Raw genomic sequence first — 24,663 nt, 5'->3', positions numbered from 1 at the left:
ATATGTTGGGCCGGGCGGTAGTGGTGCACACCTTTAATCCCAGCACTTGGGAGGCAGAGGCAAGCGGGTTTCTGAGTTCTAGGCCAGCCTGATCTACAGAGTGAGTTCCGGGACAGCCAGGACTACACAGAGAAACCCTGTCTTGAAAAAAACCAAAAAGAAAAAAAAAAAGAAAAAAAAAACCCAAAAAAAGAAAGATGTTGGGGCTAGAGAGATTGCTTGGCAGTTAAGAGCACTCACTGCTCTTCGAGAGGATGTGGGTTCAATTTCTAGCACCCATATGGCAGCTCATGCCTGTCTGTAACTCCAGGGATCTGACACTCATACAGACATTTGTGTAGGCATAGCACTAATACATACGAAATTTTTAAGAAATATTTGAAAGAAATGTTATTAAAGTTATTGTAGTTAATTACTACAATAGATATTTATGGTAATTACCAAATCTGAACCAAAATTGAACCTTAGACCCTGAGCTGTAGTAGTTACTAGGAGGTTTTCCTGATTGGAAGAGTTTAGTCAGCAGTGCTGGCGCCTTGTGTCTGCAAGGCTCTGCCATTGGGCTACAGCCCCTCCTCTCTATTATTTTAAATTTCAGAGAAGGTCTCACTGAATGCCCAGGCTTCCTTGAACTCACTGTGTAGCCCAGGCAGTGCTTGAACTTTTTTGATCCTCCCGCTTCAGCCCTCCTAGTGACTGGGATTATAAATCTGTTAGACTCAGGCCTCGCTTGAAGAGTAGATCCCTGCAGCTGCTAGCTGGTGGTGCAAGGTGATGCTTTTGTAGTACATTGAACTGTTGTAGCACTTAGGGTCCACTTGTCCCTTTAGTTTTTAACTCTTTTTTAGACAAATTGTTTTACTTTTTTTAGTGTCCTTTTTCTTTCAGGTTAGAGATTGAACCCAGGGTCTTGTGCCTATGAGCAGGACTCTCCAGCTCACCTGTATCTCAGCCCTATTAGAGTAAAATTTTGATGATAGACACTTTAAAGTGTAAAGTTGCCAAAGTAGAAATTTATGGCAATTATCAAATGTGAATTTATGCAGTCACATGACACTCCTGACCAATGTTTGCAGGCTCTACGTAAACTGGAGATTTCTCCGAGGCATCGAAGCTCAGTTCCTGGCACTGCAGAAGGGATTTAATGAAGTCATTCCACAGCATCTGCTGAAAACATTTGATGAGAAGGAGCTGGAGGTCAGTGTGCGACTGTTCTGATCCTGTGGTAACAAGTCTGGGTCTCTCCTGCTGTCTGTAGAGGAAAGTGGTGCTTTCTAATGCTTTTAGAGTTTCCTGATTCAGTCCTCTGAGAATTTTTTTTTTTTGTTTTTGTTGGTTTTTCAAGACAGGCTTTCTCTGTGTAGAGTTTCCTGGCTATCCTGGAACTCACTCTGTAGACCAGACTGGCCTCGAACTCAGAAATCCGCCTACCTCTGCCTCCCAAGTGCTGGGATTAAAGATGTGCGCCACCACTTCCCGGCTTCTTCTGAGAATTCTTACAGGAAATATTTTGGGCTTTGGAGTTTCTGTGGGTAAGCAATGTCTTATTTAGGGCTTTATGAGTATGTGCACATGTGCACATTGGTACAGGTGCCGTCAGAGACCAGAGGGGTCGGATCCCTTGGAGCTCTCGTTACAGGTGATTGTTAGCTGCCTGCCATGGTTACAAGGACTCAGAGTTGACTCTTCTAAAGTGCAGCAAGATGAGCCATCTCTCCAACCCCATATGGAGACATGCTTAATGTATATATCCTTTTTCTTCTTTTTAACTAGTCTGGGACTATGTAGATGAGGATGACCTTTAATTTCTGACTTTCTGCTCTCCCCCTCCCACTCTCACCCCCACCCCACCCCCAGAGTGCTAGGTTTAAACCCAGGGATTCATGCACTCCACCAGCTAAGCCACCTCTCAAGTCCCATTCTTCCCACTTAAAATTCTTCCCATGGTGCACATGTGGAGGCCAGAGGACAGCCTTATGATGTCAGCTCTTTATGGATATGGGTTCTGGGGTTGAACTCAGGTTGCCATACTTGCTTGGCAAGTATTTTTACCATCCTGAGCCATCCTGCAGTCTGGGCCCTCTTCCTAAATTTTTCTTATTTCTTGATTTAATTGGCTTATTTAAATATATTACTTTATCTCTAACATACTGAAATTTATTTCAATATAATGTTAAGTTCAACTATTGCTCATCTTTGCTAGAATACATTTAGAAGAAATGAAACAAGATAAATTATGAGGTGTTTGACCATTCCTGGGCCTTTGCAAACACCCATATAACAACAGTAATCAGCTCTGTATTGAACAGTTTACATTCCCTTCTGTGTGAAGCTTACTCTTATAGTACCACAGTAAACAAATCCAACTTAGAATTGAACTACTATGAAAGAAATAGTGGGGTTTGTTGAGAGTGGTAGAGTATGGCTGTAATATGGCACTTGGACTGAGACATGAATATTGAAAATTTAAAGCCAGCCTGGGCTACATAGCAAGTCCTGTCTCAAGAAAAATTAGTATATTAAAAGGTTTTATTGTCAGTTCAGTTTGTCTGGTGGTTAAGAAATAACAAGTATTTGAAAAGTGTAGATCATTTTAAAATGACTTTCTGTAGTAGTATTACTGGCCTTTTCTTCCTGGTCTTTATTAAAATCTATTTTTATTATTTTTAAATTATGTATAAATGCATGTGTCTGCATGTGGTTATGTATATGTGAGTTTAGGTAGCTGGGAGGCCAGAGGTTTTAGATCCCTGGACCTGGAGTTGCAGGTGGTTGTAGCCACCCAAAATGGTACACTCAGTTCCCTTGGAAGAGCAGCAAGTGCCCTTAACCGCTGAGCCACCTGTCTCTTCAGGCATGCTGGGCTCTTTCATAGATGTTTGCAAGCAATCCTTTGACTTGTGCTATCCCCCATTCCTTTTGTGACTGAATAATGAAATGGCCAAAGATAAGCCAGGAGGAGAAAGAACACAGAGCTAAATGGATAGGGTGGAGTGGATCTGAGATAGAGGACCTACCTTCTTTATGTTGTGAATCAAGAGTTTGCACTGTAACAAGCACTCTTCTGACGTACTACACAGTGAGTTTCAGGACAGCCAGGGCTCCACAGAGAAACCCTGTCTTAACAACAACAACAACAACAACAAAAAATGATTCCTGAAAGTTGTCCCCTGAATTCCACCTGTGTATTGTGGCATGTGTTCATGTATACATATATATATACAATTAAATGAATAAAGCAAACATGTTATATATATATATATATATATATATAAAGCTTATATATATATATATAAAACATATATATATATATATATATTAGTATTGGACTCTGTAGAGATATGTTAGTGGTATCAAAATGACTTTGGTGTAGTTCTTATGTATTGATTATATCAGGATGTCAAATGGAACACTACAGCAGAATTCATGTATATTGCTTGTTAATTTTACTTTTCAAGACAAAGGTTTCTCTATGTAGCATTGGCTATTCTGGAACTCACTTTGTGTAGACCAGGTTGACCTCCAACTCAGCAGATCTGCCTCACCCTCCTGAATTCTGGGTTTAAAGGTGTGTACCACAATGCCTGGCCCCCAAGTATTTACATTTTAATATAAGCTCAAGGTTGTTAAGTGAATTATATTGCATATCTAACACATTTCTTGTTGTACACTCTGGATCATTTTCACAGGTAAAATGAGGTAGAAGTGACTGTGGTATTAGAGCAAAGAACACTGAAGGCTGATGACAAAATTGAATTGTTTCAAATTGTGAGCTAACAGTGTTAGAACTAATGTAAATCAGTGCAGGCTTAAGAAAGGCACAGATAACCCTGTAGTATTATTTCTTCTCATCCTCTTTTGGAGACAGGGTAGTAGCTCAGGCTAGGTTTACATTCATGTTGATCCTCCTGCCTCAGCCTCTGAAGTGCTGGGATTATAAACATAGCATGTTACATCCAGCTTGTGTTTACTGAGTCTGGATTTCTGTCTAATGCTTTAAAATTTTATAATTCTATTTTGAAACTAGAATTTTTACAAATCTTTGCTCTTGTCAGAGTCCATTACAGTGATTGTTAGACACTGGGGACAGGACCTACAATGAGTAGATACTTATGGAGCTTTAAAGACACAGACCCTCGCAGAGCAGTGGTGGCACTTGCCTTTAATGCCAGCGCTCGGGAGACAGGAAGGCAGGTCTCTGAGTTTGAGGCCAGCCTGTTCAACAGAGTGAGTTCTGCATTAGCTAAGATTACACAGAGAAAAACCCTGTCTCAAAAAAAAGGGGAAGGCGGGGCTAGAGAGATGACTCAGTAGTTAAGAGCACTGACTGCTCTTCCAAAGGTCCTGAGTTCAAATCCTGCAACCACATGGTGGCTCACAACCATCCACAATGAGATCTGACTCCCTCTTCTGGAGTGTCTGAATACAGCTACAGTGTACTTACATATAATAAATAAATAATTTAAAATAAATTAATAAATCTTTTTTTTTTTTTTAAGATTTATTTAGCCGGGCAGTGGTGGCACATCCCTTTAATCCCAACATTTGGGAGGCAGAGGCAGGTAGATTTCTGAGTTCAAGGCCAGCCTGGTCTACAGAGTGAGTTCCAGGATAGCCAGGGCTACATCAGAGAAACCCTGTCTCGAAAAACAAAGAAAATAAAAAAAATAAATAAAAATAAAAATTTAAAAAAGATTTATTTATTTGTTTATGTGTATGAGTACACTGTAGCTGTACAGATGGCCATGAGCCATCATGTGGCTGCTGGGAATTGAACTCAGGACCTCTGTGTGCTCTGACGTAATACACTGTAGCAGTCTTCAGACACTCCAGAAGAGGGAGTCAGATTTCATCACGGATGGTTGTGAGCCACCATGTGGTTGCTGGGATTTGAACTCAGGACCTTCAGAAGAGCACTCAGTGCTCTTACCTGCTGAGCCATCTCGCCAGCCCTTTGTTTGTTTGTTTATTTTATTTTGTTTGTTTTTTTGTTTTTTCAAGACAGGGTTTCTCTGTATAGCCTGTCCTGGAACTCACTCTGTAGACCAGGCTGGCCTTGAACTTAGAAATCGCCTGCCTCGGCCGGGCAGTGGTGGCGCACGCCTTTAGTCCCAGCACTTGGGAGGCAGAGACAGGCGGATTTCTGAGTTCGAGGCCAGCCTGGTCTACAGAGTGAGTTCCAGGACAGCCAGGGCTATACAGAGAAACCCTGTCTCGAAAAACCATCAAAAAAAAAGAAAAGAAAAGAAAAGAAATCACCTGCCTCTGCCTCCCAAGTGCTGGGATTAAAGGCGTGTGCCACCACTGCCCCACAATAAATAAATCTTTAACAAAAAAAAGATTCATGGGGCTGGAGAGATGGCTCAGTGGTTAAAGAGCACTGACTGTTCTTCCGAAGGTCCTGAGTTCAAATCCCAGCAACCACATGGTGGCTTACAACCATCTGTAATGAGATATGACACCCTCTTCTTGTGTGTCTGAAGACAGCTACAGTGTACTTAAATATAATAATATTTTTTTAAAAAAAGATTCAGACCTGACTGCCACAGGACACAGAGTTATAGTCTCTGCAGCATAGGGTCTATTGGGTATGTTTTGAAAAGCTATCCAGATAATTCAGCTGTGTGGGAATGCTCACTGCAAATCTAAGAAAACTTTTGGAGGCCCAGCTTTGATGTCCACTGGCTCACCACTCCTGCAAATATTTCAACAGCTCATTATTTGTGGACTTGGCAAAATTGACGTGAGTGACTGGAAGGTCAACACCCGGTTAAAACACTGTACCCCAGACAGCAATGTCGTCAAGTGGTTCTGGAGAGCTGTGGAGTTTTTTGATGAAGAGAGACGAGCACGGTTGCTCCAGTTTGTGACAGGGTCCTCTCGAGTGCCTCTGCAGGGCTTCAAAGCACTACAAGGTAAGGTGTCATGGGACGGGCACACAGGTACCTGGCATCCACTCTTGCAGGGGTGGGGTGGGCTGGGGTGAGGAGAATCACAGTGTTTGGGGTACGTTGCAGTTTTATAAGCCCTGTGTGTATAAAGATCTCTGACTAGCTTCCACAGGGAACTCCCATTGCAGCTCCTTCTGGAGAAGCTGTTCTGACAGGCTTCTCTGATCACAGTGCTCGGTGTGGAGTGTAGGTTGGAGCCTATGTACTGATGCTCTGTTTTGCACTTTGTGGTCACTTTGCTTTAAATCTGTAGGGAAGGTCACTCACCTCCATGTTCACATCTCAGCTTGGCAAAACCTTTACCCCCCTGAGATGCCTCTTCCGCCTTTCTTTTATCAGAGGGGAGGCAGCATGAATTTTGAAAGCCAGCTGTTTGGTTAAAGCACTGTATTTACTACATGACTTCAGATCATTGATTTACAACCATCTTAAATTTTCTAGGATTTTTTTCTGTGGAATAAGCTGTTTGAGTTTTAGTTGAGTTGGTAACATTGCTGATGACTATGATGTGTCATTCAGTGGCCATTGCTTCCTTCATCTTTAAGCTCTTCGTTTTCAAAACTGCTGGTGAGGAGAGAGAATCTACAAAGCAACACTAGTACAGAATTATGGCTCACAGAGTGCTCAGGAAGCCTGGGCAAAGCTGCCTGAAGTTGTGTTCCCTTCCCTACTGGGGAACATGGTGTCATTTTCTCTTCTGTGTTTGTATGGGGCATGTGTGCTAACTGAGAGTGTATCTGTAGACTGCTAATCTTTGCTTAAGCTCAGTTTGAGTCATAAGCCTAAACTTGCATTAGAGTGTCATCTTTTAAAGTATGATTCAAATGTATATTTTAAGCATAATAGCATATGCCTGTAATCCTAGTCAGCTGGAAGCTGAGGCAGGAGGATCTTGAGTTTAAAACTATCTTGAACCACACAGCAAAATCCTATTTCAAAAATTAAAAAAAAAAAAAAAAGCAAGCAAGCCAGGCAGTGGTGGCACAGGTCTTTAATCCCAGCACTTGGGAGGTAGAAGCCAACCTGGTCTACAGAGAGAATTCCAAGGTTACACAGAGAAACCCTGTCTCCTGTCTTGGAAAAGAAAAAAAAAAGGCCTAATATGTTCTTATTGTTTGTGATGCAAATATTCTGCTGATGTTATGACACCTGGCCTTACAACACAGGTCACTTACAACCTCAGGGCCAGGCTACTTTTCCTGTGAGCTCCCACATTGGTGTGTGTGGACACAGGTGCTCTCCAGCTCCTGTGGTTTCTGTTCCAATTTATTCTGAAGCTTTGGAGATGGAATCGTGTACCTGCTGTGATCTGACCCACATTCTTTCACTGGCAGGTGCTGCAGGCCCACGTCTCTTCACCATACACCAGATTGATGCAAGCACGAACAATTTGCCAAAAGCCCACACTTGGTGAGTTATTTTTGTAGCTTTTCCTCTGTCATTGTAGATAGGTTTTAGTTTAAAAGAAATGGTGAGTGCTTCTTTTAAGTGATTTAGAAAGTAAAGTTATTCAGAAGTCGGTAGGCAAACCCCAGGTGGTTGTCTCTGCTTTAGAGGGCTGCCAGCTTCTAACTTCCTTATGACACAAAGCCTGTGTAATGCTCGCTTGCTGTACCTGTTGACTTGTTCTGAGCAAATGATCGAGTCTGATTTGCTTATTCACAGCTTCAATCGAATAGACATTCCACCCTATGAAAGCTATGAGAAGCTCTATGAAAAGCTGCTAACAGCCATCGAGGAGACATGTGGCTTTGCTGTGGAATGATGGGCGCCAAGGACTTAAGTACAACTCTTATTTATCCCCTGGCCAACAGCCTCCTTCAGCAGCACTTCAGAGAACGCTGGGAGACAGGACAGCCCCTCCCCTGCTCCTTAGATTCTAGGACATTGGGAGGGGAAAGGACAACTTTGAAATTCCTTTTCAAGGAAAAATAAAGGTCTTTATGCTTTGCCATGAGGACACACTCAGCTGCTATTTAAAAATTAATACCTTGAACCTAAAGAATGCTGACCCCCTGCGTCTCCAGAGTTAGGCAGTATTCTACACTTAAAAGACTACTACTATTTTTATACAAGGTTATCTCTCCAAATTGCTTCTCAGACTCGTGTCTCTCCTGCACAGCAAGACAACTCCAGCAGTCGGTACAAGTCACATTTCATTTTGATTGAATACATGATTTTTCAACAGCTCCTATACTTGCTCTTTGTAAGAAACTAAATAAAGTTATTTTGGATTGTTCCACCTTTGTAAACAATTGGCTAAAGGGATCATTACCTTTATGAAATTAAGCCATTTACATGTTTAGTTGTGTTTTTCTATAGCAGAGTGTTATATTTTGCATTATGTGGGTCACTGTAGCTTAAGTGGGTTTTTATATTTTTCAAGTGTGACTTTCTTGGAAATTCTTAATGCAGCCATTTAAACTGAGTTTATTTGCTACCCTCCCTGTTTTTAAGATGACTTTAAAACATAAAACAAACAAACAAAAACCTCATGTTCTTGAATCAAGAAGATCAGGTATTTTGGATTTACTTTCATCTTAAATTGAAATACTGCATTTTTATAGCTTCTTAATAAGTGATGGGATGGATTTTCATTCTTTGCTGGGTCAGCTTGTCTTTTATATGCTATTTCTATAAACCAAAGTCTCTAGTAAGTACATCTAACTTATATTTTAATTAAGTTTCTAAAAGGAAAATTTTTGCTCTAAAGATTGTTTAGCAAGCTTAGAGAGCCCTGCTTTTACCTCATCGGTTGAACTGGAGGTGGTAGTGGGCATGGTGGACCAGGAATGTCATCCGTGAGTGAAATCAGCTGTGCTGACCACACCTGTGATCCCTGCTACTGCGAAGCTAAGGCAGGGTGGGCAGTTCAAGTTTGAGGCCAGCCTGAGATACATAACAGATCTTGCCTCAAATAAGAGTGATTCTAAGTCAATCGTACGATTTACTCTAAAACTGAAGGGTTCTTTAGAAGTTAGGGAGTGGAGGCCAGGCTGCCACAGGCTGACTTCAGGTATTGAGGTTACGCTTTCAAGGTGTGGCTCATGCTATGATCTAGAAGGTAACAAAAACTCTGGGGTGAAGGGTTGCAACCATCATAAAAATCACATTGGGTTTTAAAATTCAACCAGCAGAACAATGCACTATTATTTTTAAACACTGATGTTAAATAAGAATAGCAATTTTGCTGAGCTTGGCACAAGGTCATGAGGAACACTTGACAGAAAGTGTAACTCAGCCTGGTGGCTGACACCCATAATCCTATCATTGGAGAGGCAGGGGCAGAAGGATCAGCATGTCAGGGCCAGCCTCACCTACACAGTGGGTCTGAGGCTACCTCAGACCCTGTCTCAGGGGCAAGGACCAGAACTGACAGGGATGCCATGAGAAGGAGGTGCTGCTTTCAGAGGTTTTCCATGCAGTGCAACGCAGGCAAATCCCACCACTTTTTGAGTGCCTTTAACTTTATTACAGTGACTTGACAGAACTTTAAAGGAAATTGCCCTATGTAACAGTCTTCAATAGCACATGACATCCGAAAACATGATTTAGATTTCAGTTTCAAAATTACATTACCTGATTACTTCCAAATAGGTGCTAAGCAAACAAAAGTCCCCAGTGTCACAGAACCTGGACTTGCCTTGTGTTTAATGTGAATACTTAACCTGTTCCCACGTATCCTTCCTCCAGTTGCTCTGTTCCATCAGGAAAGCTTAGTTCTGATCAAAGGTTACCTTGTGCTCACATGCAGTAAGAGGCCACTGTTTCCTGGCACAAAGTTTTAAAGTAGTGCTGCCTATCCTGTACATTTTGTTTTGCAGTTTGTTGCTCTGTGTTTTACAGTGCTCCCCCCACCCCACCTACTTTTACATGCCAGAGCACAAATTTCTCTTTTCCTAAATCCATTATAATTTGCTTTCCTTGACAACACTAAATCTGCTCTGAATTTGCCGTGCATTGGAGAGATTGCACTGATGGGTGTGAGACACTTCAGTGCCTGCAGGGTCAGCAGCACAGGGCTGCAGGGTCAGCAGCACGGGGTCATGCCCTTCCTTCAGCTGCAGCTTCCTGTCGGGGCCAGTGTGGTGGTCAGTGTCCTCACACTAGGGTGATGATGTACCAAATGCTGAGTTGCTTATTGTAGGTGTAATTAGTTCACTTTATGTAATATTCTTCCTTTTCTCTAAACTGACTTTAAAAACAAAGTTTTATCGTTTCCATTGTATTTATTACAGAATGTTTTAGCCTTGATATTCTTTGTAATTTTACTCATTTGTTACATGAGCTTTATCAATAACATCTGTATAAATGGTTTTTAAAAATTAACTATGTACGTATGTCTGTGCCCATGCCGAAGTTGAGCAATAAAATGAATGCTGTTTGCACTGTCACAGCAGCGAGGTTTTGAAGAATATTGAGTTTTTACTTGTTTTGAAAACCATGTTTGGCTTTTCACAGGTGACAGCGGGGATAGCCTTGAGTTGGAAAGAGTGCTGCAACAGAATAAAGAGCTGGGAACAGAGCAACAGCAGGGAGTGACAGGTCTAGACAGTGTTACGGAGCTACTTCCTCCAGTTCTTTCCTAGAGGGACGAGGGACGCTCCCAGGACTGGGGAGGCCCACAAACCCCTCCACCCACGGCATGTTCATGCAGTCTGGCACAGAGACGTTTTCAGGGAGCTGCACTCCAGTGATACTGCTCCCCTGTCAACACTTATCTGGAGGGCTTTTCAGTAGCATGCGCCTGTCAACAGCCGCACTGTCTCATCAGGTTAGATTTGGGTGGAATTGTTTGTTGCCAATGTCCTGAGGTGAAGAAATGTTTGATCGGGTCTCCCCAGTAGGTGGACATTCTGCTTCACATGGCTATGTTTACTGGCTTTATCCAAAACAAAGTTACAGTACATTAAAGATCTCTGGTATTTAATAGTATATAACTCAAACCACTTTGATTTGACTTTGTTTGGAAGTAGTTCTGCTTTGTGGTAACCAGTAGTTTGCCTCTGTTATTTATAACAACAGGTAAACATGTTCCAAAGTTTGGGTTTTTTTACCCACATAATCATAGCAGGAATAACATGAAGTCAAGAGACTAGTTACAGGATAGATGGAAATAATTACACCAGAGGGTTATTACCCTTTATGTGAATACTCTAAACTGGCCTGTTTAGTTACAGTTACTTGACAGGTATGGTGGTGCAAGCCTGTAATCCTAGCACTCAGGAGCCTGTCTCAAGCTAGAGGCCTGAGAACAAAACTTTTCTTGCCTGTTTTCAAGTTCTGTAGTTTCCCAGTAGGCTATGCTGAGCTGGTGGGCGGCTTTCGGTGATGCTAGGATAAAGGCATGCGCTGCTTCATTCAGTTTACCACCAGCCTCTGTAGAGTTGACTCTAGTCGACTAGTAAGAAGCTGGCTATCCTACATAGAGATGACCTCTTCTGATCAGGAAGTAGGTAAGGCTAGGGAAATGGAAGTCAGCTCCCCATGGCAGATGAGGACTTAAAGCTACACAGCTCCTGAACTCCAAAGCAGTAGCCTGTTAGATACTGTTCTTGGTCCTAGAGCTCATATGCAGTCAATAAATTTTATTGACCTCTATCAACACAAGTGGGCTGGCAGGACTTGCTAACTGCTGTAGCATAGCCAAGTGCCTTTATTCACTTTTCTCAGGTTTTAGGTTATAAATTCAAAAGCTGTAAGCTTATAAGAAAAAGTTTTTATTTAAAAAAATTCAAAGTTTTAACATGAATACATAAATAAGGCATGTTCTGGTTTAGACTGTTTCCTGGCTCAGGTCTAGCTCTGTTCATATTAAGGAGTCTACAAGCCTCACCTATGAAGTTTGGCCTCTTGGAAAAGGATTTTTACTGTACTGGAAGGAAGCCATCTGCAGCCGAGCTTTGAAGCGCTCAGCTTCTAGTTCCCGGAAGAAAGCATCGTCGTCGTTTTGCGTTATCATGTGCTGCAGTTGCTGAATTTCCTTCTCCATTTTAGCTCTCAGCTCCTTCTTCACCTTATGTAACGTCTGAAAGAGAACTTAGTCTGTAACTCTTATCCGGGCCCCTCTATTCTCACCCCTAGCCCCCATTTGCCTGCTCCTCCCAGGCTCCTCCAGAGAGTTTAGTAATTTATTGGCTCCCTTCCAAGACCACAGCTGGTAACATCAGAGCCCATTAGGTACTTGGGAGCAAAGGTGGATTCTTTTTGTATTCTCTCCATTCTTTTGAAGTTCCAATAACATTTCCTATTTCCTTTTAGGAATAATTCCTAATTCCTGTCCTGTTCATTATTACCTGAGCCTGGAATTTCTGTCTTGCTTTGAGTTCCTGACGTTCCTGTGAGATGGCTTCTGCCAGCAATGAAAACTGTGGGGAAGAAAAAAACCAAGTCTTCCATCACAATGAGTTATTCTTATACTCCATCTTAAATCAAAATGGAAATAGGGCAACACACACAGGATACTGTTTTAAGTACTGTCTCAAATTTGCCTTAGAAACAATCAGTATAGCCTGTCCGGTGCTCAAAGCTCTGTGCTAATTTGCGTATTAAGCAGCAGTGAACTAAGCCAAGCTGACAGGTGCTTGGGATCAAGCACACTGATGGCCGCAGCAGCAAGCCCACCTGGTCCTTATAGTAGTTTTCCATCGAGTCCAGCTCATTCTGGTGCTGTCTCTTTTCTTCGTTGCGTTTCTCTTTGGTGTAGTTTCTTAGGTCTTGTAGCCTTTGTTTCTGAATTTGTAAACCTTCTTCAAACAGTTTCTTAAAGATCTGTTGGTTATAAATTACACTACATTTCACAAAGGCTTTTCAAAAGAACAGCTTTCCTCATTATTCACATACATAAAATTAACTCTTAAACTATACATGCATTGTGAATAGGTTTTAGTAGACTCAGAATTGTGTAACCATCCCAGACTTGAAACCCATGCTCGTCAGCACTGCTGTCCTTCCTGTTCTGAACACGGCTTTAACCCCACATGCTTCTAAAGTCAGATCCTATACAGACAGAGCTGTCACTTTTTGTCACACTACTGTGTGAATATAAATTTGGTTCACAAAATCTTAAACTGAGAGGCATGGACCCTTTTTAGCTGTTTTGGTTGCTATGTGGGTACACACACATCACAAATACACACCCAATCCATAAATATTAACCCTACCCAGCATTCCCGTAACCTTCTGAAGTACTGCCAAATTTACAAAAGTAATCACACCCCCCTAAAAGCCCACCAGCCCTGCATGAGTTCCACCTTGTCCACGGCCTCAAGAGTTCTCTATGTTTTAGCCACCCTCTGGGTGTGAGTGGTGTCTGCTGGGATTTCCATTTGTATCCTCCTCCTGATGACTGGTGCTCAGCACCCTCTCGCACCAATGCTCTCTACAGCCTTCAGGGAAGACTTCTGAAGCAGCCATGTACATAATACAAGGTGGAAACAAATGTTTCTGTACCCACTAAGTACTCAGTTGAAGATGAGGGTCAGCATTTGGGCAGTCACCATAAAACAACTGTTGTAGAGATTTGGACATGCCCAGTTGTCTTCCCTTCATAAGGTGGAATTCTGGATAAATGACTACTGCTGACAGCACGTATTTGTTGCTGGGTTATCATAGTCAAGTTACTTAACCTCCCAAAGCCACAGAAGTATCTTCCTCAAGAATACTTTGGTTTTATTTAATCCAGTTTAACTATGATCAAGTTTTACAATAGAGACAAAATTTATCAGTAATTTGGGGGTCCTCAAACTTTGATTAGGCTAGGACAATCAGTGTATCATGTGGGAACAGCTCACAGCATGGTAATTCCTTCCATGTCCTCCTGCATCACGCAAGTATACCTTAATTTCTCTTGTCTGCAGTGTGCTCTCAAACCCTTAGAGCAGCTGTACGGCAGAGCATGTGTAGGAGATCGAGGAAATTACGCCTGCATGTTAGGAGGGGGACCATGAAGACAAAGTAGACAGGAATCCACACAAGTCCTTGACTGTATGTGGGACTTGGATTTGGACTTGGATCCAAATTGAGGTAAGATTTGTAGACAAAGAAACTGTTACAAAACACAAGTTCCTCTTAGCAGAGCTAGACAGATGGAAAGGTACACATACCGTTTCTTCCCTGGTTCTCATCTTCATCATTTTTGCACGTAACTGAACTCTGTAATCATCATAATATTTTCGGGCACGAACACTTTGATGACGATTTTCTTTTATCTTTGATTGGGTTAACCTTTGTCTGTGAATTCGGTCCTTGAAGTCTTGCTAGACAAGGGGGGAAGAAGAAGGCCAGCTTGAACATTCATTCTCATCCCCTCAGGTCCCCACCATGAATGATGCCTTCTGGCTATAAGCTGGGCACACAGGAAAGACTGTGGCCCACACAGGTTCTTTGGCCTTTGCAGCTCCATCACCAGACTCTGTGTAGCAGTGGGACTGAAGGTCCACTGTGTCCCACTGTGCAGAGCACGTGGGCCCTGAGCACTAATGACTGAGTACTAATGAGCCACAGGTTCCATATCCCGTCCATCGGGTCAGATGTCCTTGACTCAGTGACCAGGCAAGTTTGAAGATGAAACTTTTTAGAAACTATTTAAGATTAATATTTCCAGCCAGGCAGTGGTGGCGCACGCCTTTAATCCCAGCACTTGGGAGGCAGAGGCAGGCAGATTTCTGAGTTCGAGGCCAGCCTAGCCTGGTCTAGAGTGGGTTCCAGGACAGCCAGGGCTACACAGAGAAACCCTGTCTCAAAAACAACAACAAAAAGATTAATATTTCTTCTCTCCCTTGCCTATTCCCTCCCTCTCCCCATTCCCTTCCCCCCCTCTCTCCACATGGTCATGGCCATCCTCTACTTCTCTACTCTCTCATTCTCTCTGCCTTTCTCTACCTCTGCTATCCTCTTAACTCTCCTCCTCATGCCCTCTTTTCTATACTATTTTCTATACTATTTTCTATACTCTTTTCTATACTATTTTCTATACTCTTTTCTATACTATTAAAAAAAAAATCCATACTTAGCTCTACTCCCAACTAAGGATTTTTAAATATCTTTGGCAGGCTGATTTCTGCCTATATTTCCCATCACTATATTAACTAGGCATGATAAGTATGATTTCCAATCCAAATTATAACAAAACTGGCTCTCTACCTGGGATCGGAGACGACAGCACTAAGCTACGATTCTAAGCACATGGGCTGTGGAGGTAGAGACAGAAATGGGATAAAATTTCAACTCGGCCTCTTGCTCGTCAAGAAGAAAGCCATCTGAAAGCCTAAGTCCGCATCTGAGAAAATGCCATCCCTAATGTGCTACTATGAAGAAGTGAAAAACCAGCCATGTGGCACGGGTAATTTCGCAGCCAACTGCTGGGTGTGTTTTCAGGTTTGTGTTGGTACAGCGTGGGATCTATTTTTCCCATCGTTCTGAGTTAAGGCCCGAGATACCCACTCACTCCCACAGGCAAGTGTAACAAGAGTCTGCTGGTACCAATAAAGAAAACGGCACTACTCAGTTTTTTCTTGGCATACCAGTCTCTTGTTATGGTCATATTCTTTCTTGACAAGAGCAGTAAGGAGGTCATGCCTTCTCAGGGCTTCTTCTATCTTTAAGGAGAACACAAAGCAAAGAGGTTAATCACACTGTTGAAGGACAAGCCCTCGCTGTGTGTACATACACACTTATGCGTGGGCAGGAGCTTACTTCGTCCTGGAGTTTCTTCTTGGACCGGTTCTCTCTCTGTGCTTCCCTTTTGAGCTGTTCGACCTGTGCCATCTGCTGCTTCCACATTTTGGTCAGTGTTGGGTCAGAAACATAGAGAAATGGAAACTGTTCCAGCATCAGGGGCAGCAGACTGTGTTCACTTACTTTCACTGTGAGGGAAATGAGAGATGCTGTTAATCTGACCAACCATCTAAAAGAATTTTTATCCCCACCTGCCTACTAAGCTAATTTCAGGACTGTGGTGCTGGTCCCAAAAAGAACCATCTGGAATGTACTTGCTACTTTTGCATTCCTATTACTGAGGGTGAAAGCTGAAATGTTCTGGCTGTAGTCCTGAGGAGTCCATCTACACTCCTTAGCCTCAGGGCCTGGAGGCAGGTGCTTCCTGTGTATGAAAACAGAAGCCACCTCAGCTTGCTTGCAGGCATATGGTTAGGAGAGAACAGTCCCTCCCTGATGGGACATAGTGGGAAGCCTGGCTTTTCACCTGACCTTGTTTCCTTGCACCGAGGCTCGCTCTACCTCAGGAGAACCAACTGTCACCACACAGGGGCTAAGCAGGCCATCTGCTTGCTTGGAGCATCCCCTGCCTTCTACCAGCTTTCCAAAAACAAATGGAACAATCAACAACAACAACAAAAGGTAACTAGAATGCGTGGAGAGAGGGTTCTGTAGGAGCAGCAGAGCCCTGGCAATTCTTTTGGTGTCCACAGAGGACTATGAGGTGCCTGATTTAAGAGTCTGGATCTGATTACAGAAATCCAGCCCTATGGCAGGAACACAAGAAGGGCCTTCTTGCAGCTAACTGGTGGATGTCTGTTTCCAGCAGCCTCTGGAGTGTGACCTTTGTGCACAGAGGCTGCCTGCTGGCATCAAGGACATGGGAGACTCTTACTCGGAGATGCCTTGCTTGACTTCAGGCGACCACCACCTTTTGGACTTGGAGCTGCAGTTTTTCTGGAGTAAATCTTCTGGACCTGACTCCGTTTCGAAGTTCCTTTAGGAAAGGCTTCTCTGTATGACTTTTCCTTAGAGGCAGATGAAAAGGACAGAGGAAAGAAAGGGTCTACAAACTTATACAATCATCTCAGACAACACACTGACACAACAGCTGACTACCAACCACCTTCTTAATCTTGGTTTTCTCTCCCCCAACAAACCAGCCTTTCTTAGCTTTCGTAACCATAGTCCCATACCCTAAATACAACTGCTATTGAAGTTTTTATGTGCTGGTTTCTTTACAACCTTTTCTAAGTCTATTAAGAAAACCTCAAGCAATTCAAAGTATGCATTTATACCTCCTCTACTTCTGTCCTGCTTTCATTGGAGCATCAGCATTTTGTTTATTTGAGACAAGGTCTATCTAGTCCTGGTTATCCTGAGTCTCAATATATAGACCAGGCTGGACTCAAACCACGGATGTCCTCTGGCTTCTGCCGCCCAAGTGCTGGGATTAAGGGCGTGCACCACCACACCCACCTGGGAACCATCTTTGGAGGCTCAGAAAGTGAGGACTTAGGTTTCTTACAGTCAGGTACACAATTCTTGGGATCCTGCCTCCTCTTTGTCAACTAAATATTTTAATTCTTTACAAACCAGTATGCAAGAACCTTTAAGGCCAAAGTTTAGGCCTTAAACTTTAGTCCTCCTGTATCATGAAATCAAGCCCTGCCTTCTCCTAAGAGCCAATGATTATCCTTCTCACGCTGTGGCACTCATTGCAGGTGGAGACTTTTACCCACTGTTTCCTCTTCCTCCTCCTCCCTTATCCCTCGAAGTCCAACGTTCTCTTGAACTTTATGTTTTCTTAGTTCCCGTTCAAATGCTTCAGTCAATGCCTAGAAAGAATAAGGTCATATAACACAGCTGTTAGGAATATTCATCTGGATTCCCAGTCTAAAAGTACCAAGTTCATTCACATTTTCCTAAGTTCCTTTCACACTGTGCTAACAGACCCATAATCAGTACATAAATGAAGCTGGAGGCAGTGGTTTTTCTTCTTACTATTTTCACAGGTTTTATAATGATACTCCTCTGGATAGAAGTTACCTGCTGAGTATGACTGTCTGAGTTGGGGTATGCTCATCAGTCTCTCCCCACTGCAGTCTGATAGAGGATCTCATGTGCTCACAGTCTCTCCCCACTGCAGTCTGATAGAGGATCTCATGTGCTCACGGTCTCTCCCCACTGCAGTCTGATAGAGGATCTCATGTGCTCACAGTCTCTCCCCACTGCAGTCTGATACAAGATCTCGTGTGCTCACAGTCTCTCCCCACTGCAGTCTGATAGAGGATCTCGGGTACTCATCAGTCTCTCCCCACAGGAGTCAGACTCCAGGCCTCATGCTTGCACGGCAAGCACTTGCCTATCTCCTAACCCCTGAGATATAACTATTTTATGTCCTCTGAATTAACTCTAGTTTTCACCAATTTAATTATGACATAAAAACTCACCATGCCAGGCAGTAGTGGCTCTTGCCTTTAAGCCCAGCACTCAGGAGGCAGAGGCAGGTGGATCTCTGAGATCAGGGCCAGCCTGGTTTACAATCAAGTTCAAGGACAGGGCCACAGAGAAAAACCCTGTCTCAAAAAAACCAAACCAAATAAAAAACAAAACAAAACAAAAAACCCCACAACTACAGCAAACAAATAAGTGTTCTAAATTTATACATTTTAAAATCTGTTCTCTAATACATCTTCCCTGGTAATGATGCCAGGTGTCTTGCCTGCATGTATGCCTGTGCACTGTGTGTCTGCCTGCCTGGTGCCTGTGAAGGCCAGAAGAGGGTGTTGGACCCACCGGAACTGCAGTTAGACAGTTGTGAGCCACCGTATGGGTGCTGGTAATCATATCTGAGTCCTCTGGAAGAGCAGCAAATGCTCTTAAAAGCTGAGCTCCCGGCCACCTCCTCTAATGAATAAGTGTCTCATCCCATTGTATCTTTCCTGATTCCCTTTACCTCTGACTTCTACCTGAAAAGAGCAGGCCACACTGACTTCTTTTCCTTCATCCACTGAACACTAAGCAGGTTATTTTCTTGATGATTTCATGACCATATCTCTCGTGAGAATGTACACCATATTATATAGCCCTCTGCCACCCATTCAATTCAGGCACAGTGAATGCACTTTACACCTTTGGTCAGTGGTGTGTGTGTTCACTGTAATAACCCTGCTGAGGGAGCGGCCTGTGAGTGATGAGTAATAGTCAAGGAATGGGGGTGTACCTTTGCTTGGAAATGGCATGAGTCTGTCCCTTTAGATTTCTGCTGCCTTTTTCTCTCTTTCTCTAATTGTCTGTGTTTGTTCACTGAAGATGGCGACAATGAATGGGACCTGTATGGTGCCTTTCTGCGCGTAGAAAATCCTGCAACACAGAACAGTCATTCACCATTAGTTCCTAGCTTGAAACGATTAAATATTTTTTTTTAAGGGAATGACAAGCTAATGTGCTAAGTGTATTCTTTCCTAACATACAGTTGTGTGCTTAGTCATACCAAGCTCACAGACTGTTAGGGTGGGGAAGGCTAGGTGCTTGCTATTTACACATGAGTTTAGATCCCCAGCACCCATGTAAGAAGCCGGTGCTCAGCCACCCTTGCTGTATCTACAGGTTCCTGGCTCAGTCAGGAAAGCCTGGCTCAAAGCATAACATGGCGAGCATGTGAGGAAGAAACCTGATGCTGGCCTCGGGCCTCCACATACATGTTCACAAACACAAATGCACGCTCATATGAACAAACCTACACGCACACACACTCAGATACACACACACACACTCAGATACACACACACACACACGAAATGTGTACTGTTAAGTGCACAGGCATCGCATATTCAACTTTCAACTTTGTGTTGAATGCAGGCTGTGGAAGGTGTCTGTGTATAAAGTTCTATGGGAAGTAAGTGCCTGTGGCTGAGACAAGTAAGTGGCGGACTTTGTTGTTTACCTGTCTAGGTCCATGGAGGAAATGTAAATGCATTCATAGCAGCTTGCTTACAGTAAAAGGTAACATGGCTAAACACTGAGTCCTCTCTAATGGGCAGTAATACTCATGTTATGCTAATGGGGCACACTGTGGATTCAGCAGGATCTTTAAATATCAACGAACATTTCCTAAATAAGGTTAATAGATTAAAGTTACAGAATATATATAGTGTTAGCATAAATTTTAAAGAGGAAACAATAATGCATATTTAGACAAGTAATATAAGCTGTGACATACAGAGACACCAGTAAGAAACAATACTAACTTGAGTTTGCTATCACTTTTTATCCTTATATAGAATGAAACTTAACACATGGAACTACTTGAAAAGTTATCATGAATGCCTCATTTTAGGCTTCTTTGGGTTTGTACCTGGCCTAGGCTTCTTTCGTCCATACTCCATGACGCTGTCACTGTGCTGCGATAGCATCTCCTCATTCCCACTGTGCACCTCTTCATCTCCAGCAGCATCATCTTTATCATCAGTCTCGTCCGTTCTTCGATCACCCAGGGCAGTTTTTAACATCTATTGAGAAATTCTTTCACTATCTGTCCTTTACTTCAACAGGCAGTCCAGTGCACAGTAGTGGTGAGCAGGCCTTATTAAAGTCATCTTTGGTTGACAGTCACCAACACCAAGCTTGTAGAGACTTAAACATGTATCTTACACATCTACAGCTTGACTTCATTTACTTTATGTATTTGATTTGAGATAGGATTTCGGGAGCTGGAGAGATGGCTCACTGGTTAAGAGCACTGACTGCTCTTCCCGAGGTCCTGAGTTCAATTCCCAGCGACCACATGGTGGCTCACAACCATCCATAAATGGGATCTGATGCTCTCTTCTGCTGTGTCTGAAGAGAATGACAGTGTACTCATATACATTAAATATAAATAAATCTTGAGAGAGAGAGAGAGAGAGAGAGAGAGAGAGAAAGAGAGTGTGTGTGTGTTCTTTGTGCTAACAAAGCAGGGCCTGGAACTCATGATCTTCCTACTTTAGTATCCTTAGTGCTGGGAGGAGAGGCAGTGACAGCCAGCTTTATATTTAACATCTAAAGCATGGGTAGACACACTTTTGATCTCAGAGGCAGAATTACAGCAGGTTCGAGGCCAGCCTGGCCATGTAGGAAGCTCTAGACCAAATGAGGCTCAGGCCTCATTTTTATTTTTTATTTGTTTGTTTGTTTGTTTTATTTATTTTGGAACTCACTCTGTAGACCAGGCTGGCCTCGAACTCAGAGATCCGCCTGCCTCTGCCTCCCAAGTGCTGGGATTAAAGGTGTGTGCCACCACCGCCTGGCTATTTATTTGTTTTTTTTTTAAGCAAGTTATAGACACTCAACTTCAATAAATTTTACAGAAAAATCACACAGATTTCATGTAATCATTCAAGGTGGTTACCCCACTATTCCATTTAATACCACATCAGTCTTTGGTAACAAAGGTGTATAGATGTACTAAAAATAAATTATTTTAATATAATTACATTTAGGGATTCTATCAGGACTTGATAAAACTTAGATAACTCTATGCCACATTTGGTTATAAGGAGGCAGTTCCATTGTTTATGTCTTTCCTGCTTGATTTGTTGAACTTTTTTTGGTTTTGAGACAGGATTGCTCTATGTAGCCAAGGCTGTCCTGGAACTCAAGCTTTCCTCATTACTTTTATTTTTATTTTTGTTTTTTTGAGACAGTGTAACTGTGTAGCTCCTGGAACTTGCTCTATAGACTAGGCTGGCCTTAAACTCAGAGATCTGCCTGCCTTTTCCCAAGGGCTGGGATTAAAGGCATGGGCTACCACCCCTGTTGTCAGTTTTTGTTTTTATTTTTTACAGATTTATTTATTTATTTTTATGTATATGAGTACACCAGAAGTGAGCACTAGATCCCATTACAGATGGTTGTGAGCCACCATGTGGTTGCCGGGAATTGAATTTGGGACCTCTGGAAGAGCAGTCAGTGCTCTTAACTGCTAAGCCACCTCTCCAGCCCCCCTTGAAACTCAATCTGAAGACCAGGCTTGCCTCGAATTCAAGAGATCTAGCTGCCTCCCAAGTACTAGGATTAAAAAGCATGCTCTACTAGCACCAAGCCGACTTATGGAGCTTTTTAACAGAGCCCAGAAGACAAGTCCTCTCCCAACACCTAGGCCTGGGTGTTCTGCTGGGAGAGCAGAGCCTTCCACTGAAAGTCTAACCACAGAAATCTCAACCAAGATGAAAAGACAAGACTTGCCCAGTCTAGTTCAGAGAGGCGCTGAGAGAGCTTCTCTGACACAGCCTGCAGTTCTTGTTCCGTTAACCGCTCCCTGGCCTTCTGAGGGAAAGGTGGGTACTCTGAGTGGATCCCAGCTCTGTCTTCATCTCTAGAATAAAGTGGTCACATGGCAATTAACTTGCCAAATCTATACTACTCATTTGAAAATGACTATAATTAACATGTTAACAAATATTTCACTGTGGTTCCAAAAGCTAAAATTTTTTGGTACTATTTACTTTAAAAAAAGTTATTATTAGGAGTGACTTGACACAAATTACCTTTACATGGGTTCCAAGAATCCATGTCAGGTCACCTGGCATGGGCAGCAAGCACATTTACCATAAGTGATCTCACTTTTGAGATCCCTTTACGACAGACATGCGGTAAGCGCTAAAGTCCACAGCGACATTACCTTTACGACAGGCAGATGGTAAGTGCTGAAGCCCACAGAGACATTACCTTTCTCCTTTAGAAGGCTTCCTTGTCCTGGAGCCTTCAGTCAGAGGTAGACATGTTTCCTGATCATCATCTTTAAATAAGGCAGAAGTTAAGAAAACATCATCCGGCTCCTATTCAAACAGAAAAAAACAGTTGCTTGAGAAACAAGGAGATGGCTCAGACAGCAAAGTGCTTGCCACGCCTCATGGGGGCCTGAGTTCAGTATCCAGCCCCAAGAAGCCAACAGAAACTGTCCGGAAACACTCTGGGACGAAGCGCCCTGGAACAGAGAGGCTTAACATTTTTAATAGCTTATTTCTTAACTTTACAGGGACCTACCTAGAAAATACTTTGTTTTTTTTTTCCTCTGTAGAGTGAGTGTCACAGCTGGTCTGGAACTCACTAGGTAGTCCAGGCTGGCCCAGTACAGACCCCTCTGTCCCTGTCTCCAAGCACTGGGATAGGGGTGCTTGTTACCATACCCAGGCTTTATACTCCCAGTTTGTGAAAACCTTTTGAAAGTGAAACCTGTGTCTCCTATTCACTATCACCCAAGGGAAGAGGCAGCATGTTACCAGACCCTCAGGATGCATCCCACCAACCCCAAGACTCTGACAACGCCAAGTTCTCCCAGCCCCACCCTTCCTCCTCCTGAGCAGAAGCACAGTGTGGACGGATGAGCACACAGGGCTATCTCTCCTTGTACTTCCTGCATTGTTGCCTCTCCCTCCCTTTTCTTGAGCCAGGCTCTCACTGTTTCTTTGTGTAGCCCTGACTGTCCTAGAGCTCACTATGGAGTTTAAAACCATTGTGGTTTTAAACTCACAGACCTGCTTGTTTATATGCCCTGAATACTGTGATCAAAGGTGTGTGACCCCACCCCTGGCACAATGATTTGCATTTCTTCATAATGAGATCATTATAGCTCTACCGTAGCACCTACATGCCTGGTTTTTCCAGAAAGTTTAGGGACAAGATGACAATATGAAAATAAAATTTTTTTCAAATAGGCCAAGATATTAAGTGCTTTATGCAAAACAATGAGAATATGTGATTGTTCTTTTCTTTATAATTTTTAACTATTTAATTAGGAATACAGCTCGGGCCAGACATTTATATTGAGTTTAAATTCTGGTTCTGCAATTTCAGTACAGCCTCAAACAAGGCATTAACTTGTCTAGATTAGCTCTCCCTTGGGAGTGACTGGCGGAAGGAGTCTCTTGCCTACAGAGCACCCAGAACTGTGCTTGGCAGAAACTGAACATCCTGTCTGTGCTGCTCCAGTCTTCCTCATGCCTGCCTCCCTCTGCCTGCCTCCCTCATGCCTGCCTCCCTCATGCCTGCCTCCCTCATGCCTGCCTCCCTCATGCCTGCCTTCCTCATGCCTGCCTCCCTCATGCCTGCCTCCCTCATGCCTGCCTCCCTCATGCCTGCCTCCCTGTCCACCTAGGATGATGGCAGAAAGGGAGATACAGAGCTCAACTTTTTTTCTTTTAATTTAAAAAGTATTTTATTGCTGGGCAGTAGTGGTGCACACTCTTAATCCCAGCACTTGGGAGGCAGAGGCAGGTGGATCTCTGAGTTTGAGGCCAGCCTGGTCTAGAGAGTGAGTTCCAGGACAGCCAGGGCTACACAGAGAAACCCTGTCTTGAAAAATCAAAATAAGTTAGTTATTTAGTTTATTATTTTTACTTGTTTATTATTTTGTGTATATGGGTGCTCTGCCAGTGTGTATGACTATGCAACACATGTGTCTCTACAGAGAAGAGGGTGTCTGATCCCCTGTGACTTACGTTACTGGAAGCTGTGAGCTGCTACATGGGTACTGGGAATCAAATCTGGAAAAGGAGCTAGTGCTCTTAACCACTGACCCATCTCTCCAGCCCCAACTGGGTTTTTTGTTTTGTTTTGTTTTGTTTTCGAGACAGGGTTTCTCTGTGTAGCCCTGGCTGTCCTGGAACTCACTCTGTAGACCAGACTGGCCTCGAACACCCAACTTGTTTTTAAAGACAGGGTTTCTTATAGCTAAGGATAAATGCAGATTTCTAATCTTGCCTCTGCACCCTGAGGATTGGGTTTAAGAAATGTTGGAGATTTGGGTATTCTACGTGGGCATTCTACCAAGTAAGATACATGTCTAGCCTACTGAGGTAAATTTTAAGTATGATGCACCATTATTCCCAGCACTGGAGAGGCTGAGGCAGGCAGATCTCTATGAGTTGAAGGCCAGCTTAGTCTACAAGTTCCTGGCTGACTGGCCAGGACTACACATACATGAAGACCTTGTCCGGAAAAAAAAAAAAAA

At 43.0% G+C, this 24,663-nt stretch overlaps 2 protein-coding genes across 5 annotated transcripts in view; one reads left to right on the top strand and one right to left on the bottom strand.

Annotated features, from left to right (window-relative positions):
* Positions 1-10,366, top strand: part of Smurf2 (SMAD specific E3 ubiquitin protein ligase 2) — a 112,166-nt gene extending 101,800 nt beyond the window's left edge. For both annotated transcript variants that reach the window (XM_031352217.1, XM_031352219.1), the window contains 4 exons: positions 1,077-1,197; positions 5,714-5,915; positions 7,286-7,361; positions 7,617-10,366. In XM_031352217.1, coding sequence (XP_031208077.1) covers positions 1,077-1,197; positions 5,714-5,915; positions 7,286-7,361; positions 7,617-7,716 — 499 coding nt within the window. In that variant the 3' untranslated portion in view covers positions 7,717-10,366. The remainder of the gene's footprint in view (positions 1-1,076; positions 1,198-5,713; positions 5,916-7,285; positions 7,362-7,616) is intronic.
* Positions 10,367-11,650: 1,284 nt separating this feature from the next.
* The window catches only part of Cep95 (centrosomal protein 95), a 31,826-nt gene continuing 18,813 nt past the window's right edge, over positions 11,651-24,663 (bottom strand). For 2 of the 3 annotated variants that reach the window (XM_031352214.1, XM_031352216.1), the window contains 12 exons: positions 22,380-22,489; positions 21,897-22,026; positions 20,029-20,182; positions 18,895-19,034; positions 17,411-17,506; positions 16,564-16,696; positions 15,648-15,817; positions 15,476-15,550; positions 14,057-14,209; positions 12,576-12,722; positions 12,248-12,319; positions 11,653-11,979 (listed from right to left, as the gene is read on the bottom strand). In XM_031352214.1, the coding sequence (XP_031208074.1) occupies positions 11,788-11,979; positions 12,248-12,319; positions 12,576-12,722; positions 14,057-14,209; positions 15,476-15,550; positions 15,648-15,817; positions 16,564-16,696; positions 17,411-17,506; positions 18,895-19,034; positions 20,029-20,182; positions 21,897-22,026; positions 22,380-22,489 (1,572 nt within the window). In that variant the 3' untranslated portion in view covers positions 11,653-11,787. Of the gene's footprint in view, positions 11,980-12,247; positions 12,320-12,575; positions 12,723-14,056; positions 14,210-15,475; positions 15,551-15,647; positions 15,818-16,563; positions 16,697-17,410; positions 17,507-18,894; positions 19,035-20,028; positions 20,183-21,896; positions 22,027-22,379; positions 22,490-24,663 lie in introns of all 3 variants that reach the window. The other variant, XM_031352215.1, reaches the window with a different exon arrangement.

Source organism: Mastomys coucha, unplaced genomic scaffold, assembly GCF_008632895.1.
Source record: "Mastomys coucha isolate ucsf_1 unplaced genomic scaffold, UCSF_Mcou_1 pScaffold5, whole genome shotgun sequence".
Classification (NCBI taxonomy): domain Eukaryota; kingdom Metazoa; phylum Chordata; class Mammalia; order Rodentia; family Muridae; genus Mastomys; species Mastomys coucha.
This window is presented reverse-complemented; position numbering and strand designations above follow the sequence as displayed.